The sequence below is a fragment of the Canis lupus genome, chromosome 32 (genome assembly GCF_011100685.1).
Source record: "Canis lupus familiaris isolate Mischka breed German Shepherd chromosome 32, alternate assembly UU_Cfam_GSD_1.0, whole genome shotgun sequence".
NCBI lineage: Eukaryota > Metazoa > Chordata > Mammalia > Carnivora > Canidae > Canis > Canis lupus.
Window position 1 is genome coordinate 11,325,751 of NC_049253.1, and position 20,102 is coordinate 11,345,852.

Sequence of the window (20,102 nt, forward strand, 5' to 3'; positions counted from 1 at the left end):
ATATATTCATAGAAAATGACCTGAATTTCCTAATAAACTTTAGCTCAATTAGAGTTTTAGTGTTAGTAGCTGAATGCAAAATACTTTATTCTTTGTATATTTTTCTTTTTTTTTTTTTAAGATTTTATTTATTCATGAGAATACACAGAGAGGAGAGAGAGAGGCAGAGACACAGGCAGAGGAAGAAGCAGGCTCCATGCAGGGAGCCTGACGTGATACTAGTGATACTCATCCGAGGTCTCCAGGATCACGCCCTGGGCCCAAGGCAGGCGCTACACCGCTGAGCCACCCGGGCTGCCCTGTATATTTTTCTTTTGATTTCTGAAAGACTCTGAAGCAAAATGTGTAGAAAAGTGAGGATCCCTACAGATGTAAATTTACTCCTTTCACTTTTTAAAACACCTAGTTTTTTGTTTTTGTTTTTGTTTTGGGGGTAGGGGCAGATGGGGAGAGAGAAAATCCCACACAGTGCTCAATCACATGACCCTGAGATTGTGACCTGAGCCAAGACCAAGAGTGGGACATTCAATTGACTGAGCCACTCAGGGGCCCCTTAAACACCCTCTCTTAAACACAGAATATTTTTACACTTACAACATTTATTAAAATCAGAGATAGTTTGGTGGGACAAAATTGGCATAGAAGCCTTCTTATTATTGTTTCGTAAATGCTTCACATCTGATCTTAAAGACAAAAATCAGTTTTATTTCAAATAAAACAGTGTCTTCACATAGTTACTTAAGTGTAAAAGGTGCCTTTCCAATATGACATTATTAGTTTTAAATCTGTTGCCTTTGTCCCTGTAGAATTGTGTACCATGTTTTTGCAGTCTGAACATATAAACAGCTCATCCACCCTCCCCCTCTTGGGAGCTGTGGTACTTCCCTGATCTTGACCCCATGCTGGCTTCAGACACCCTCTGTCTCAAGGGGAGAGCTACTACAGTCACCTCGTTTTGTGGGCCACAGACGTTCCTCCTGTCCCATTGGACATCTCAAGTGCCACAAGGCAGTCCCCCAGCCCTCTGAAACTGGGTAATAGATATTGCCGTGGTGGCCATGGGAAGACTTCCTTTACCCTTCAAGTATGCCATTCCTGGGCAGTGGGTTGAAAGAGCCTTTTTAACCAACATGTGCCCAGACCAGCACCAGAAAACCTGACTGAACCTGTTTAGGAATAATGGCTGATAAAGTTCAGAGGAGAGCGTCTGGGAATTCACTCACCCGAAGCAGTGCACGCCCTCTCTTATTCTGGGGCTCCTGGAGTCACCTCATTCTGTCCTTTTCTATTACCCGTTGTCATTACACAGCCTTGTCACTGGGTTACAGAGGGAAGTAGAGCCTGTTGCCTCTGCTCTGAGCTCTCCATGGCTAGACAAAGAAGGCTCTTGCTCCTGCCTTCTCACCCAGCTTCACTGACTTGTTTACCTTCCATTATTTCCCAGTGATCTAAACTTCTTTTGATTTAAATCAAACAAATACTAAAACAAATACTACTTTGGACAAGCTGATTAAACTCTATCTTATTAATAGTAATATTATGCAGTGATTGCTAAAGCTCTTCTCTCTTAGAAAACAGCGGCAGATTTTAATCTAGAGCCCATAGGCCTTATTCTCCCCTATGCATGATACTGCAACCTCCTGCCGTAATCCATTGATGTGTGATTGTATCTGTGTATAAAAACATCTATACACAGCTTTTTATCAGATCAGTGTCTGTGATCCAGAAAATGCTATGAACCATTGCAATCTTGCCCTACCCCGTGTCCTTCCACTGCAAAATTTTACATTATGAGGAATGCTTGGGTGGTACAGGCAGTTAAGCTTCTGACTCTTCATTTTGGCTTGGGTCATGATCTGAGGGTCATGAAATCAAGCCCCATGTTGGGCTCTGCTTGGTGCAGTCTGCTTAGGACTGTCTCTGCCCATCCTCCATATTCATATTTTCTTTCTTTCTTTCTTTCTTTCTTTCTTTCTTTCTTTCTTTCTTTCTCTCTCTCTCTCTCTCTCTAATAAAATAAATCTTTAATAAAAAATTTTACATACACATATGCACCCCATAGAACCTACACTTGTACAGTTAGTGGTCCAGGCAGGCTCATCCTTCTCTTTATCCTGCCTTGTAAGTATCTAAAGATCCTTTCTTTCACTTAGGCCTTTATTTGACCTAATTTGAATTAGCCACTGGCTGGCCTTATTTATAATATTTCTCCACTATCACAGTAAATCTCAAACCTGTTTGTTTTGTTCTTTGGTTTGTTTGTTAATCTTGAATGACTCTACTTCTTTCTCTTCATTTTCAAAAGACAATCTTTTTTATTTTTTATTTTTTAAAGAGTTCATTCACAAGGGACAGAGAGAGTCAGAGACACAGGAAGAGGGAGGAGAAGCAGGCTCCATGCAGAGAGCCGGATGCGGGACTCGATCCTGGGACTCCAGGATCACGCCCTCAGCCAAAGGCAGACACTCAACTGCTGAGCCACCCAGGTGTCCCGCAAAGGACAATCTTAACATGGACAAAGGACAGTCCTTAACACAAAAAATAAATGCAAGTACTCAGAGGATTAGGGATGTTGTGAAGGGAGGTATGAAATCAATCAAATAATAGGATGTTGCAACTTTACATAATAAGAAGTGATTTTCCCTTTTACACCAATCTTCTCTCAGCTTCCTGCCTCAACCCCAGTCCCTTTATCTAGAGACTCTTATTACTGAAAAGTGTGGGTCCCCTTTTGGCTCCCAGAATGAATTATTCCCTTTTGTTGCCATTCTTTTAAGCCATTCACAATGAAATGTTCAGTTCTTTGGGATAAAACAACTTTGTATTTGATCCACATTCAACCATTCACAGGCTGATCTGGGGCAAAACTTAGCCTGTCTGAGCCTTAGTTTGTGTCCTCATTTGAAAATGGGGAAATAAATTGGAGCGCAAGTGTAAAAGCATCACTCATAGTTCCTAGAATATAATCAATACTCAGTGAATATCCCTTCTCTTGTCTTTCTCACTGAAGCATCCAGGTTTTAGCTGTTGCAACCTGTACTTTCTCTCTTTTTAATGATCTTTCTTTGATTTACTTCATTTCTACTATGTTTGTTTCATACAGCATAGAGTGCGTTATTAATGATTCATAAATGGTAAGGCAATTATATGAGTCTTTAGTCACCCTAAAGGATGAGATAATTAAGTTAAAATAAAGCTATATATAACCTTGTAATACAAGAGTTGCACTTAAATAAATATAAAATGATTTTTCAGGTGCCTGGGTGACTCAGTTAGTTAAGCGATTGCCTCCAGCTCAGGTCAGGATCCCCAGGTCCTAGGATTGAGTCCCATGTCAGGCTTGCCATTCATCAAGAAGTCTGCTTCTCCCTCTGCCCTCCCCTCCCCCCAACTTGTGCACTCACATGCCGTGCTCTCTCTCTCTCTTTCTCTCTCACTTTTGTTCTCACTGTCTCTTGCATAAATAAAATCTTTGGAAAAAAATGAATTCTCTAAAAGGTTTCTTTTTTTTAATTTTTATTTATTTATGATAGTCACACACACAGAGAGAGAGAGAAGCAGAGACAGGCAGAGGGAGAAGCAGGCTCCATGCACCGGGAGCCCGATGTGGGATTCGATCCCGGGTCCCCAGGATCGTGCCCTGGGTCAAAGGCAGGCGCCAAACTGCTGCGCCACCCAGAGATCCCTCTAAAAGGTTTCTTAGAAAACTTTAGGTAAATGATTGGCCAAAATCTGACATGTGGATATTGGATAGAAAACCAAATCTCTCTTAAAATTTCTTCAAAATAAATTTATTTGCTCCCTCAACTCTGTTTAGTGAAGATTTCCCTTTCCCATTTCTTAAGCCATGACCCTGTAGTTAATGTAGAACTTTCCTTGCACATAATTCTCCCTGATTTCCCTGATATTAGGAGGAGGGAAGGGAAGGATGTGCTAATCCTAACTCTTGTCCCTTCCCTGCTGAACTACAATACCTCTCAATTCTGGTATGTGTGAGTAACATACTCTTGAAATTGTGGCCCCTGAATAAAAAAAGAAAAAAGAAGAGAAAACACAAAACTAACTGAACCTCAGAACTTTACAGTATAATCAGAATAACTATAATCAGAAATAACACCAAATAATGTTTGTTAAGGCACTTCATTTTTATATGCTGAAGATTAATTGTTGATAATGTTTTGTAAACAAGAGGGGAAAAATGAGGTTAAAGGATTATCTTTGTCTTAACAAGTGATACAGGTCTTGCAGTACCCTGAGCTTATCCTAGCCACCCCACCCACCTCTCCCACTCTCACTGGTGACTTAAGGAAAGAGATTATAAGATAGGCCTGACATGGTCACATGAGCCCTTAAGAAAGCAGAAAGGTTTCTCCACTGCATATAAGAGGAAGTTAAGAGATTCAAAACAAGAAATATTTGAGGCACTATTGCTGGCTTTCAGATGGAAGGGGTTTTGTCAGGGAATATGAGTGGTCCCCACCTGACAACTAGCAAGGAACTGAAGTCTCCTAAACACAAAACTTGAGCTTGCAGATCCTGCAGACAGGACTTCTGCCCAGCCAAAACCCTGCAATAGCCAGAGCAGAGAACCTGGTCACACAGTGCTGAAACCCTGCCCCATGGAAGCTGTGAGATGGTAAATGGTGATACATCAAGCTGCTGATACCTTAGTGTTAATTTTTTACACATCAATAGGAAATGCAAGGATTGATCCCTGTTTAAAATGTAAAGGTATGAATTCTTTCTTAAAAGAAATGAACTTCTTAGTGTTGGAATGCCTCATTCAGACGATGTTATGAGAAACAGATATTGACTATCTCTGCCTTGCCAGGACCTGCGCTGGATGCTGCAGATAAGTCGCCAAGGTGTGACCTCTAGTGAGAGAAAATAGATGCACAAATGCTAACAGTACAGTGTGATGAATACTGTCGAGTCCTAGGGGTCAAGTCCTAGAAGCTGTAAGTACAGTGCGGACAGTGACTGAGTGTAACTGAGGGACTTGAAGGAGGCTTCTTAGCACCTAAGGGTGCAAATCCGTATTCCTGCTACTGTATATCAAGAATCCCTTTGAAGAAAATAATTCAAAATTGATGAAAGAGCACGATTCTGGGGTTCTGTACTGACTGAAATGAAGGGAGTCAAGGAGTTTTAAAATGTTTTAGATATCATTTAAAAGGGTATGGCATACATTATTTTTGTTTGCTTTTCAAATTTCTCTTGATTTGGTATATTTAGAATACTAACAAATAGGAGGGGGAAATGATAGCTTAGTATATCACAAAACATTCCATATTTATAACCTACAAATGAGTTTCTCTCTGAATTCAAACTAATTGAAATCATACTCTTTACTTTATTAGCCTCAATAGTCTATAATAATCAATAACTATTTCTGCAGTATTCTTTACTATAGGTGGCAGTTCTCAAAGTATAGTCTTTGGGACTTTGGGGTTCCCTGAGATAGTTTGACCCACAAGGTCAAAACTATTCTCATGATGACACTAACACGTTATTTGTCTTTTCTACTGTGTTGACATTTGCCTTGATGGTGCAGAAGCAATGGTGGGTAAAACTAGTATTGTAATCATTGAATTTTGCACAATATCCTCCCATGGGAAAAAAATAATTCACAATGTCACCTAAGAATATCCTGATGAAGCAGTAAAAATTATTAATTTTATTAAATGTTGGCCCTTAAATGCATACCTGACTATGGTTCTTCCAACTTTGGTATTTGGCAGATATTTTTTTTGTAAATGAGCAAAGGTAATCTGTCTTTAGTGAAAACAGTTGACTGTTGCCAGTGATAGAATTTGAGCTTTTGAAATTGAAAAATTAGAATTTTAGAAAGCTTGTATGTGCTACTCTGGGCCAGATAGCTTCCCAAATCGTTAAAGCTTTTCTAATGAGATCAGTGATGTACTAATGAATATGATTTTTATATTATATAACAAAATATGTCAACTCAGTTAACTAGTATTTTCCAAATAACCAAAATGCATGATGTTACAAAATCATGAACAGTTAAATTGAAAACTCTAGATATATCAGTGGATTTTAATGTAAGAGTAGGAAAAGTATATTGATATGATTTTTGACTCTACATTGCAACTAGCCTTTAAAAAATATTTTATTTTTTAGTAATCTCTACACCCAATGTGGGACTCAAATTTATAACCCCAAGATCAAGAGTCACCTTTCCACCAACTAAGCCAGCCAGGAACCTTAACACTGGAACTAGCCTTTAGTAAATTACCACTTGTTAAGTTTTGGTATAGTATCAAAAAAGTTCCACAATAATCTGAAAAGACTACTAATAATCCTCTCCTTTCAACAACACATCTGTTGAGGTTGAATTTTCTTCATGTACTTCAACCAAAATAACATCAAAATGGAGATCTGAATGCAAAAGCAGATAAGAGAATCCAGTTATCTTCTGTTACACTAGATGCTAAGAGATTTGCAAAAAAAAAAGTAAAACAATGCCACCTTTATATTTTTGTTTGGAAAATGTTCTTTTTTCATAAGAATGCTTTTTATGTTAACATGCAACATAAGATTGTTGTTTTTAAATGAATACTTTTAAATTCTTCATTTTAATTTCTAATGTGGAATTTATAAATAAACCCACACAAACGAGCTCATTGGGATCCTCAGTGATTTTTAGGAGTGTTAAGCGCTCTGAAAGCAAAAAGTTTGAGAACTACTGCTATAAGAGATTTTTCAAATGAATAAACTAAGATTGTATGGTCTATTATATTATAATGTAGAAGAGGAAACAAAGCAAACACATAGAAAATCTATGTGTACATGTATGTTATAGCAAAGTCTAAGCCGTCTAAACTCTAAAATTTACTGTGTCTGAGAGATAAGCGATTTGAACTTTTGAGAGCCAGAATAATTCACTTATTGGGCCTCTTTTTCCTTTCTTCTTTCCTTTACTCATTCCACAAATATTTATTGAACATATATTATATGCCAGGATCTGATGTTTTATTTGCATTGTTCATTAATCCTTGCCTTAATTCTATGAGATATTATTCCACCCATTTTACATATGAGGAAACTGAGATTCTAAATAAGTGTATTACTTAAGCGTAGCAATTAAGTGGATATGAATGTTTGGGATCAGAACTCTGTGCCTCCACTGCCCATGTACTTGAAAATTAAACTAAATTAGTACTTATCTCTTCCACGTGGAAACCAGAGGATGGCAAGACTGTCCACTTTTGGGTACTTGGGATATGAGCTGCGGACTTGAGAGTCACCACCTTGGGTTCCAGTCCTGTCTCTACTACTTAACATCCTGTGTGACCTTGTACAGATTACTTACCCTCTCTGAAGCTTTTCTTTTTGATAAAACAGAAATTATAACAAGTTAGGGTGATTTCAGAATCACGTGGTATAATGTATGGAAATCACCACTGTAAAGAGAACTGGGAAAACAGTGGGTGCAGAGTCCACTGCACCAAGTCGGCAGTGGTTGCTATCCAAATGCTCGCTGCAGTGGGGCCTATGGCAGGCCACTGTCACCTGGCATAGCAGTTTGGAACAGAGGTGGAGAGAGGAGATGAAGAATGAGCATGTGGAGCAGGAAGAGCAGGGACTTGGGTGTCAAACTAAATGCCAGTACAAGTCCTTTCTCAGCTAATTATTACTTAGCTCTGTGTCCGAAAGAACTCTGCCTTCTCATCTATAAATATAGAGGTGATACTGCCCACGTATGTGGATGAGTGCCAGAGAATATAAAGGCATGGCCATAATGACTAGCACTTACTGGCTGTCTAATCCATATTAATTCCTTTCCCTATGACATATTCCTTCCGCTCGTAGGAAAACATTCTGGGTGTCCAATAGAGACCATCCTTTTGCCTCCAGACTTAGGCTCAGTGTTTGCAGAGTGTCTGCAAACCTTAGAATTTATCAGTTCCTGCTCAGGAAGTCTTCAGAGCCTAGGCTCTAATTATTATCTTAGAAAACTACATCACAACTAGTCATGGTCTTAGATTTGAAGGCCACATCAGACTAGAATCAGGTATTTAGCTTTGGTGGATCTTAGAAGATTTCCAGTACAAAATATTACTTTTAAGGTCTAGTTGGTACAAGAATCATTATATCTTTTTGGAGTAAATTAAATCTCCTCTTTGTGGGAAAGCTTAAGAAGCTCAAATTCTCAGAAGAGGAGGAGAAGACACAATATAAAATTACATGGCTTCTATTTCATGACTACCAGATTTCCTAAGAGTTTAATAAAAAGTAAAATGGCACCATAAAAAATTGAGGCCAGATGAAATTCTTCATCTCGGTAAGTTGGTGGAGTGTTAATATTCCCTGAATTTGGTTATTACCAGGAGGATTATTGATAAAATGCACAGCCAGTTGAAATGGAACTCAAGGCCTTTATGCACAGCTAGATCCTGCATTGTGGGTTTAGTTGAAATCTCAAGATGTGCAGAGTGAGGACTAGCTACTAGACCAGCAGGTTTCTCCCCCAATTACTGCACTTACCAGTAGGCCCATGGCCTTAGCTAGGAGGGCACTGAACCATTTTTTAGTCCTTCCCAGAACCACATCCTTGGAGGCTGACAACATTCATGACAGCTTGAGTTACTGCCAGCAGTGAGTGGGTCATTTCTGGGAACATTGCTTTGGGGGTGGCTCTCAGGATCCCTAAGTGGCACCCACTTCGTGTCCACAGGAGGTGTGGGTTTTATTGGCTGTGATACCAAAGAGGTCCTTACCTGCAGGGACCAGCCTGGACGGCAGCCAAGCTAGCTTCCTTGGAATGTTTCCCAGTCCTGGAGAGAAAGCCGCCAGTTGAGTCTTAGCAGCTCTAACCCCTTCTACTGAGGTGCCTCTTTGTCTGATGTGATTCCTGTGCCTGGGACAGAGACCACACAGTCATTTCATCGATGTCACCTACTGTCAGGCCCAGATGGTAAACTCACTAAGATGTTATGAACTTGGCTCTTCAGGGAGCCTGCGTGGTATGCTGATAACAATTGTGGTCTCCAGAGACAGAGTTTCTGCATTTGAACCTTAGTTTTGCCGCTTACTAGCTTTGTGCCTTTGGAAAAGTTACCTGACTTCTCCATGCCTCAGTTTCCTCATCTGTAAAAGTGTCCTCACCTGCCTCAAAGATACTATAAAATGCTTAACACACACTAAGCGCTTGGTAAGTGTTAGTTGTTATAATTATTATGGGCTATGTGGGTAGGGTGGCCTGATGATTTTTCAAGCTTGGGAAAAGATTGCAGGCTTCCTACTGAATAGGCATGTGTGGGTGCTGAGTGTAGGTGAAAGGGTCGTCTTCTAGAATCTTACCCCTCATATTTTTCTATCCCTTTTTGAGTACCTGCTCTCTCCATCTTTCATACTTTTCCTTTGCTTGCCTGTGTGAGATGAAAGAATATGTACTTGGAGGATCAGGGTCTGTGACCTGGCTTGGCCACTTATTGCCATGTGAACTTAGATAAGTTTCTGAACCTATCTGAGCAGCAGCAGAGGATTTGGGATGTCTTAAGGCTGCCAGGTATCTCATAGGGGTGGAATAATCACGGGTGCTATTACCCTGGGATAATGAAACAAAGGACACACATTGGGGCTACCTGGTGATTTTCCACTGGAAGCTAAGACTTTACCTATGAATGTACCTGTGTACCAGTGACTGCACCTGTGAATGTTCTTGACTGTGTGTATGAATGAACAAAAGAATCAATATGATTTTCACCTTCCTCTCTCCCTTACAGAGAGATGTGTAGTTGGGAGAAGCACAAGAGTGGGAGTCAAGAGACTTGGGTTCTGTAAGTGAGGTACTAGGTAGACAGTAGTCAGTCAACACAGAGTAGAAGCCAAAAAGATATTTCTCTACTACTTGATTGCACTATACTGAGTGACTCCAGGGATTTCCATTCCCATTTTATTCCCAGTGACCCTATTATCATTGGAGTTGTGTAGTGAGCAAGGTTGTGTTATTGGAAGTGCTGACCATGGTCATGGTTTGATTGTTCGTTTCCTGGTGACCTCCGTTTCTCAGCTTCCTATCTTAGAAAATTAGAATCTTAAACTAAATGCACTTGTGGTTTCTTACAGGTTTAGTGGAATATGAAGGCATATAATTACATATACACTGTTTCTCCTGTCACCCAGTTCCTTTTTTTCATAGTACTTGATACCATCTTTTTGTTTTGTTTTGGTTTGGTTTTTCTGCATATTTATTCTTTGTCTCAAATACTCCCATCACAAACTCTTAGAAGGAAAGCTGCATGCGATTAGGGACCTTGTCTGCTCCGGCCTTCAGTTCTAGAAGAGTGCTTGGCACATTATTGGTCTTAATAAATATTTACATATGCCCTCATATACAGGTATAATCATGCATTATAATATAACTACATAAATTTACTCATGGTAGACAAATTTGACTAGGTAATCAATTGGTTGTTCCTCCCCTCTCCTACTCTCCACCACAACAAATACCACACTGTTGTTTGAAGATTAAAGGACTAGAATTAAGAATGGTTATATTTTCTGTCTTAAAAATTACACGAAGTAGCATTGCCTGGGTTCTTGCTTTGTGTGTGCATATAGTATCAAAGGACAATAACTCCTGATATCAGAGGAAGCCCACAATTTAGGGCTGAGGTTACTTGACCGTGATGGCGATGTGTGTGTAGCATAGGGTTGGATATTTATATACATAGTGAAGGTGGTCTGCAGGAGGCAAAATAGAAACCTCAGAATTGTGCTCACACACATTATTGAGATTTCATATTGCTTTTATTATTTGGCCACAAAAATGGACATAATCCTTGTTGGCTTTAACACACCTACTAGTACTGCTTTCACTATCCATCTTGCAAAATATAAGACAAGGCCAGAGCTTAAATTAAAATCCTCAGCTTCTTATCTCCTTCCCACAGGAAAGCAAATCTGTGTTGAAAACCGTAAAATTAAGAGGAGAGCAAGGATAGCATAATTTAGCAAAAATTCATGGCACCAGATTCTGAGCTATATGACTGGAGGGATAGGTCAGACATTAAGAAGATGCTGCCTGCTAATGCAGGTTCCTTAAGGTGGTGCTCTGGAAATAAGAAAGGCATGCAAAATATATATATTTCCAGGAGATTTCTGCAATGCTTACTCTTTATAAGCACTCTAAGAAAATACCTTTGTAGATTGCTTGGCAATTATGCTTCTTATGAGACTTTTGAAATGAAACTCAAAGCAGTTTAGAAGAGTTGAAATATATTCATTTTAGCATTTGGGTGTTGAGATTTTTGTTTCCATTTTAAAGAGGGTTTGTAATAATATCCTCCTATCCCTGCACCCCCCCACACCTCCTCTAGCATTCTAAATTCCTTGTATTTAAGAAGCTCATTCTGTGTATTTGACAACTGCATCATTAACACTTGAAAAGCATTGAAACATTTTTTTTAACCTTTTACACATTTATATGCATAGATGTCTGTACTGAGGTATACAGAGAGAAGGTGGGGGGCTTTGATAATGGTACTCTATTTAATAAATGCCCAGGGCTATATGAGCTGTGCAAGTTCTAGCATTAGAGAGGAGCTGATCATTTTATAAAACAGGGAAAATCTAGTATGGAAATTATATCATTGTCTAAAATGGGGTGATTTTTTTTCACCTTTTTTTAAATAAGTTTTTTTTGGGTAGAGGTTGTAATGATAAGGTATAGAGAATTAGTATTACTAGCTATAAAGAGAATTAAGTGTTACTAGGATAATTGTTCCTAATTTTTCTGAGCATTGGAGCAACATATTTTTTATATCTAATTTGTAAGGAAAAAAAACAAATTTAAATTAGCATGTAAGTCATAGGTGCCATCACCACACACAACACGTGTGTTACAGGGGCCTCAACTACTGAGATATGGAACTACATTTTAAGCAGTTTATACGGTGCAATTGTCAGGTAGCTACTCAATTTTTTTTTTTAATACAGATATTTACTTCTGGAGAAACAGATTTCACATACATTTGAGTTTATAGCACATTAAAAATCTCACTAATTCAAACTAATTATGGTGAAGACATGTCTGAACTAGTTAATTACTGAATATTCAAAATTCATTGTATTTTATTCCTCTTAAATTCACAAGTTACTTATTACTGTAGCCTTTGTAAATAGAGATCTTCCTGGGACTGCTGTAATTAGTAGATGAGGTTAAAATCAAATATGTATTTTTCATGTATATAATTGTGTTGAATTTACTTTCTTTTTGAGGCGAGGGAATGTAGAGTTTATAAAAACCAGTCTCCCTAATCAGGTTAAACTGCCTGGGTCTTGCTTGTATTACTTGATTTGTTTAGTAAGCACTTTGGGGAGGTAGAGGGGAGAGAAAAAAAATAACCTGAGCCTTTAAAAAATTATTATTCTATAATTTTAGACTTCCAAATTCAATAATAAAATTTGTTTTTAAATTAATATAAGACATATAAAATGTCAAATATAAAGTGTTAGTAATTTAAAGCCATATTTCATGTTATGCAGTTAAACTCAAGGCTAGAAGTTCCCTTTTATCAGTTAAGACTTCTGAAAACTAGAGAACCTAAAGATGAACTGAGTAGTGCTAAGCATAACAGATGGTCACGTTTGATTGACAAAGCTATAAGACATGAAAAACAGTGCTGTAACATGGTTTTTAAAGATGTACAATTATAGAATTACAAATTCTATAAACTAAGCAAATTTTTATTTATTGGGTTGTTTAAAAAGTTGACCTTCAGATTGGTAATATTTATTTATTCACTTGTTCATTAAGCAGTTCAGTGCTTTTTTATTGCCAGAGATATGTAATGAATAAAAAGAGCTTATAAAACATTTGTAACTTTTGCTCCAGTAGCTACTGGTTGAATTGAACCTGAGGAGATAATCCTCAAAAGGAAGTATAAATATATACATACAGAAATTCATGTCATATGGAATAATAGTAATCAACCTAAATCTCCAAAAGGTGCTGATTAAATAACTGATAGTCTCTTGATGGGATATTCATATACTTGAATAGTATTTAACATGGAAAAATTCTGAAGATGTAATGAGTACAGCAGATGAGTTGAGTTATCCAGGTCTAGAGATGTTTCTTGGGTTATGCTGATGCCCAGTTACTGCTGTTATGTGACTTTTTCTTTGGAGAGGAGACAGGAGCTGGGTATTCCTATTAACCATTGATCTTGTGGTTACTTTGCAGTCAAATAAGGTGCCCGTGGTGCAGCCATCACATGCGGTCCATCCTCTCACCCCCCTCATCACTTACAGCGACGAGCACTTTTCTCCAGGATCACACCCTTCACACCTCCCATCAGATGTCAACTCCAAACAAGGTGAGAGCCCCTGCCTTCCCAGGCCTTTCTTGATAAGTAAGGAGCAATATCTTATCAGTCTGATGCCTTTACAAGTGTCTTTGCTAAATGTCACTTTGTGGATCAAAATGTATTTGTAGGAGAGAAGAATAGTTTACTTGATAGCAGTTTTTTGTAAACCCACAAGAATTTGCTGTTGCTTCTCTTGTTTTTCAGGATTAAAAAAAAGAAAAAGAAAAACAAAGGGTTATTTTCAAAATGACCGCTTTGAAAATCTAGGATTCACAGTATAAACCAGTATGTTGTATAAATATACTAAAAATTCAGTCCTCAGTGCCTCCTACAGTATTCATTTATTGTATGTACTAAGTGTTGATGGTAGTGTTAGAAAAATGTTAGAAAAGGGACAAAAGATAACATCAAATGTTATCTTTTTAAGACTTTTGTGGTTTCATTTCAGTCCTTAACATTTTATCCTCTTTTTGTTATTTACCAGCAGCAACCTAGATATAATAATAATTAAAGTACAAAACCTCTCTGTTTAAAGTCAAGTAACATGAATCTTATTTTAATTCTCTACACTATTGCCCAGTTCTGCTTCTTTTTCATTTACAGAAGAACACATAGCATATGTCTGAAAAATCAGAATGCCCAGTTTCTCTAGCCTAATGGATGTGGGTGTGGGTGTGGGTTGGTTGTAGGACTTAAAGCTGAGGTTCTACAAGCTTTCTGGTCCATTCTGCTTAGAGCACCCTTGTTCACAGGGTGGCCTTTCCTCTTTCCATGTCCATGCACACTTGGACCTTAACAGGATCTTTAGAAGTTCAAAATAACAGAAACTACAGAACTGTGTGAATGCAGGGAATGTAAAGGTGTATAAAATCTGCCATCACCAGCATTTTACTCTTTTGACCAGCTGTATCTTTGACCTATAATGAACAGCAGAATTTAGCAAAGGAGTGGAGTTCAGAGGCTGGGGTTTTTTCCACTACTATGAACTCATGTAGGTTAAATCTGTAATGCTTTCATTTCCATCCATTGTTAAAACAACTTATTCGAGTACTTAGTCACTGTTGGACTTTGGCTTGAGTGGAGCTATATACCTTTACTTAGGGAAGGTGAGAATCACCTATACAGATGTATCCAGATTTTCCTCTATTGTATTCCTCATTTCCAGTTTTTCCTCTACTTCCCTTTTGTTGAGGACCTCCAAAGAATAAGAAACATTCAAGACATATGTCAGAAGACAGTGGTGAGAAAGGGAACTAAGAGAAGGTATTTTAGGAAGAAGGTGGAGTTTAAGAGGGAAAATCAAGAGTGTGACCTTGGTCTTAGTGACTTCAAGTGCCTTATAGATAGATACCTGGAAGGAGAGAAGGGGTAGGTAACTTATGGGTCACCGTCCCAGAGCAGTGTCTGAACTAGAGATACATATCTGGGAATCATAAAGCTATAGATGGCAGTTAAAGATAGATATAAAAGCTTCAAACAAGCTATTAGCAAAAAGAATTGAAGAGTGTTTTTCACTTGTTTTTAAACTATTTAATAATTACATAGTGTGTACTATGTTCTAGATCCTATTCTAAACACTTTGAAACAAACTTATTTATTTAAAAAAAACACAGGATGTTTCCTTTTTATTTTTCTTTTAAGATTTTATTTATTTACTCATGAAACTGAGGGGCGGGGGGCAGAGGGAGAAGGCTCCATTTAGGGAGCCCAACATGGGACTTGATCCCGGGTCTTCAGGATCAGGCCCTGGGCTGCAGGTGGCACTAAACCGCTGAGCCACCCGGGCTGCCCAACAGGATGTTTCAGTAGTTTTTTCTTTCAAGAACTCTGGGATGGTTCTTTTTTAAAAAGACAAGTTTTTGATGAGCTACCAATTACATTTATATTTTTTCTCTCTCTTTTTTTTAAGATTTTATTTATTTATTTTTTATTTATTTATTTATTTATTTATTTATTTATTTATTTATTTATTTATTTATGATAGACATAGAGAGAGAGAGAGGCAGAGACACAGGCAGAGGGAGAAGCAGGCTCCATGCCAGGAGCCCGACGTGGGACTCGATCCCGGGACTCCAGGATCGCGCCCTGGGCCAAAGGCAGGCGCTAAACCGCTGAGCCACCCAGGGATCCCCTATATTTTCTCTTTTGTTTCCATCTCTTCTGCTGCCCCACCTTGTTTTGTCTTACTAATTGTAGTTTATATCATTGCTTCTCAAAAAAAAAATTTTTTTTAACAAACCCTCTAGAACTAGAGAAAGAACAAGAAGGCATGATCAGAAAACTGCATTTTCTTTGAAGTCCTTATTTTGGCCTAAAAATTTGTGTGATTTCTGCATTCTACTCCATACACTGTTTGTTTTAATATAAAGTCCTATTCTTTTTTTTTTAATTTTTATTTATTTATGATAGTCACACAGAGAGAGAGGCAGAGACACAGGCAGAGGGAGAAGCAGGCTCCATGCACCGGGAGCCCGATGTGGGATTCGATCCCGGGTCTCCAGGATCGCGCCCTGGGCCAAAGGCAGGCGCCAAACCGCTACGCCACCCAGGGATATAAAGTCCTATTCTTTTTTTGTTTTTTAAGTCCTATTCTTAATTACTTTTTTGTAAACAAAGACTTTCCATACCTTGTCACCATTTATCTCTAGAGATACATAAACTTTGGTTTGAGAGAAACTAATATACATGATTTGGGGTTTATATGATTCCATTAGTCATATTAATCACCAAAAAATAAGTATAAAGCTGACCAAGTTTCTTGCTTTTATCTCTTTTTCTCATACTGCCAGCCTGTTTAGTTATATCATGTAGCTAAACTAGTTAGAACGTGGTGGTACTGAGGCCAGAGTTACTAATTTCAAAGTTCCTAGGAGGCTGGTTAGTTTTATTTAAAAAGAAAAAAAAAAGTGTCATGTCCACACTCTAACCATACATAGAACTAAACAACCAATATAAACCATTTGTCAGCAAAACTCATCTTTTTTTGTAGGAAAATAACTAGGTTAATAGCATTTTTCATTTTTACCTTTCTGTCATTATGTTGGTGTGAGGAATGTGTGCAGGTGTAGGAAAGGGAAATGAAGCTAATACCAGTCATTTTCTTCTCATTATGTCTGCTAAAAATGTTAAAAAGAAAAAGCTTTTAGGAAATATTATGTTTATATATGTATCTGTTTATGTCTTTGTATTACCCATTGTATCCTTGTAAATAACCACAAATACTCACATAGATAGCACTTTTCTGTAGTACATGTATTCATGTATTCCTCACAACAACCCCTACTCCATTTTTGTACTGATTTTAAAGAACTATGGGGCACCTGGGTGGCTCAGCGGTTGAGCATCTGCCTTCCGCTCAGGGCATGATCCTGGGGTCCTGGATTGAGTCCCACATCAGGCTCCCTGCGTGGAGTCTGCTTCTCCCTCTGCCTGGGTCTCTGCCACTTTAGATTTTAAATAAAATCTAAAAAAAAAAAAAAAAGAACAGTAATAATTACATAGCTTTCTCAAAGATATATAGCTTGTGCAAGTGGCAGAATTGATAGATCCATATAAATCTGACTCCAGAATCATTTCATCCATAATTATTATCAAGCTTACTTATAAAAGCTTAAGAATTGTTAAGGCTATGCTGTGTCTAGCCTCTAGTACATAGTGAGTATTCAGTGAATACTAGTTAAATGAATGATGTGAAACATGTCTCCAGTAGCATAGCAGTTGGTGGAGGCATACACTTCTAGGATCTTAACATAACAATAGGCTATGTAGAAAACACAGATCCGTTTTCTACTCATGTAATGACCTAAGCCACATCATGTACTTGTAAGACATGCAAGATTGTTGGTAATATTGACCCAGAATGAAGAATGGGTCTGCTTAAACACTTTTGATTCACTTGTTCATTTGTCCAGTCATTCAAAAGTATTTATCGAGAACCATCTCTGGAGACAACCAGAGTTTGATACCTAGATTGGTAAAACATAGTCTCTTTTTTTCCAAGTGGTATATGGCCTCATGCAGGAAATCATTTGCACAAACTAAGTATAAAATAAAATGAAGAACATCTTAAGTGCCACATTAAAAGTACAAATTAAAACTTAGTAGATTCAAAAAAATAAAACAGTAGATTCAAACAAGAAAGAAGGATTTCTCTGAGCTACAGACATTAGAGAGGCATATTTGAAATGTGAGTATAAATGTATTTAATAGAAACCATCAAACTAAATACCCAGCATATGAACTAGCATGTAGCAGATGCTAAATAAATGGTAGTTTCCTCCTTTCTCCCTTGAGCAGTAAAACCAAATCAAATTAGTTTGTATTGTGTTCAGTTGCATTGCTCCTGCTCCTGCTCCTACACAGAATCACTGCTGTGGGATTCTAGGCTTACTTGGAACATGGACAAGAGTGGAGAGCAAGATTTTAGCCTCGTCTGCATAGATATGTGATTGCAAGCAGGTTACCTGTCTGTGTCCCAGTGATAAAAGCCCAGGAAAATACGTATTTTGTATATACCCAACCAGGATGCCTGAGCAGTCATTCCACACCTTGGTTTCCCGTTTGTAAAATAAAGGGATTAAAGTAGACAATTCTGTTGGTCTATGACCTGTAGTCGTGATTTTTCAAGCTCACAGTTCCACGAAGTTTCCAAAGCTCTTCTGAGTTAGTTTGGTTTTTTTTTTTAAACTGAACAGTCATCCTGCTTACCCTGAGGTTTGGGAAGGTTTCTGAATCTGAAAGGTAGGAGGGCAGCAAGTTGGAGAAACTCCCCAGTGATTCTGATAGGTCAAGAATCATCACCGTAGGCTCTCTTAGATTTACTCCTACTACCCAAACCTCCCCAGACCCAAGAAAAAAATCCCGAATATGAAATTTGGGATCCACTGTGAACCCAAAAGTAGTGGTATTTCTAGCCAAAAAGGCAAGGTGGTGGGAATTTGACAGATCTTTTAAAAACAGCAAAATGTGAGATAATTTCATGTAAGCTCTCTGTTGAGGGATTAAAAACCTTCCTCCTACCTGTTTCTTATAAGAGTTGAGTAATAGTTTGTCCTAACCTCAGAGTCAAATTAACACCAACTTTGAAGGCAACACATCTTAAGTTCAAGACCTTAAATATAAGACCCAAATGAAACTCATAGTCATTTTAAACAGTAAAAAAGCAAAATAACTAAAAAGCATCTTTCATATGTTCACCTAAGTCCACATACTGGTCATTTCTGGGTGTTGAATCTGGAAAGGCCAGGTTAGCTATATAAAGAAACTTTTATGGTTTGTTTGTTTTTTTCTAATCAGAATCACTTTCACCCAAATACACTGAATCTATGTTTTTATATTTTGCATTTTTATGCATGTGCCCCTTCTTTTCTGTACCCAAGGTGGAATATAAACAAAGAGATGCCATGTGGGACTAGGATTAGGTATAATCTTTAGGTGGTTTTTACAGTTATAGGGCAGTGTACCCCAGGGAGTGTGAGCTCAAGAAACAATTTGGTGGCATTTTCATTTTCTGTGGAATACAACTAATCCAGGACAGCTTGACCTTGAGCCCAGAGGACTCAACTTGATGAAGAGCTTAGTTGGAGCTAAAGTGGCAGAGACCAAAATGAATCATATCAAGTGTGACCATTATGGGGCTGAAGATGATTCCTAATTAATCTTTGATCCTCGGAGGTATCACATTTCCCAAATCTATGTGTCCATAAGGGAGCCAATGAAAATATGAAAGTGGCAATTTACCTAATCTTTGAGCACCATGGCCATCTACTTATGAAGGCTGTTATTTTTCCATTCTACACAAAAACAATTGTCTACCATTTTCTTAACCAAAATGAAATAATGAGGGCAAACTACATAATTTAAAAATCTTACTATGGTCACTGTTTTACTAGCAGTGTATTTACTCTTTTAAGAGTTTCTCAAGATGTCCTATCTTAAGACTTGTTTTCTCAGATTTTGAAATCTTGAGAAAAGCTAACAAACTGACTTCAGTTAAATACATCCAGTAAACACTGTTTCATGCTAGACCTTAAGTATTAATGGCTTTTATTTTATTCTTATAGCCAGATGTCCCGTGAATCTGAAAACTCTACTTCTCCATTGTTCTTTTGAACAGGCATGTCTAGACATCCTCCAGCTCCTGAGATCCCTACCTTTTATCCCCTGTCTCCAGGTGGTGTTGGACAGATTACCCCACCTCTTGGCTGGTAAGATCCTTCCTATAACCTTCATTCAGACATTTGAGCATATGTTCTTCTTTCCATTCATGGAAGTTAGCTTTATGAATGATAACACTTGTGGAGTTGAAAAAATTTCACATCAACAAGCAAGGTGCTAACTTTATTTCATTTCAATTTGAAAGCTTAAAAAATATACAGACTTTGAAATGGATTGAATCCTTTTGCTAATATGTGTAGAAAATGACTGTGTGTAGCATTTGCTTTGAAGCTTATAGTTTTATGGGTTCAATTTGTGGCTTTGGGCATTTGCTATGCCTATACAAAGTGTTCAGTGTGGTTCTTCTTGTCTAGTTTTTTATGAACAACTTATTTTTGAAACAAACTTAGACACATTGAATATTAGTCTTTGTTTATAAAATAAGCAAATGAAGGAAATGACAAATAGAAATTCAAGATTAACAAAAGCATCTTTTGAATGTTAATAAAGTAAGCACCAGTTTGAGTTCAGACAGGTGAAAAACTGATGTTTGGGCTTCCTTTTTTCAGAATCCAAACTCTCTATTTTATGTCTAAAAAATTCTTACTG

The 20,102-nt window shown here is 37.8% G+C and overlaps 1 protein-coding gene across 6 annotated transcripts in view; it reads left to right on the forward strand.

The window, feature by feature from the left end:
• Window positions 1-20,102, forward strand: part of LEF1 (lymphoid enhancer binding factor 1) — a 117,720-nt gene that overhangs the window by 69,406 nt on the left and 28,212 nt on the right. For all 6 annotated transcript variants that reach the window (XM_038581937.1, XM_038581938.1, XM_038581939.1 and 3 more), the window contains exons 4-5: window positions 13,214-13,346; window positions 19,453-19,543. In XM_038581937.1, coding sequence (XP_038437865.1) covers window positions 13,214-13,346; window positions 19,453-19,543 — 224 coding nt within the window. The remainder of the gene's footprint in view (window positions 1-13,213; window positions 13,347-19,452; window positions 19,544-20,102) is intronic.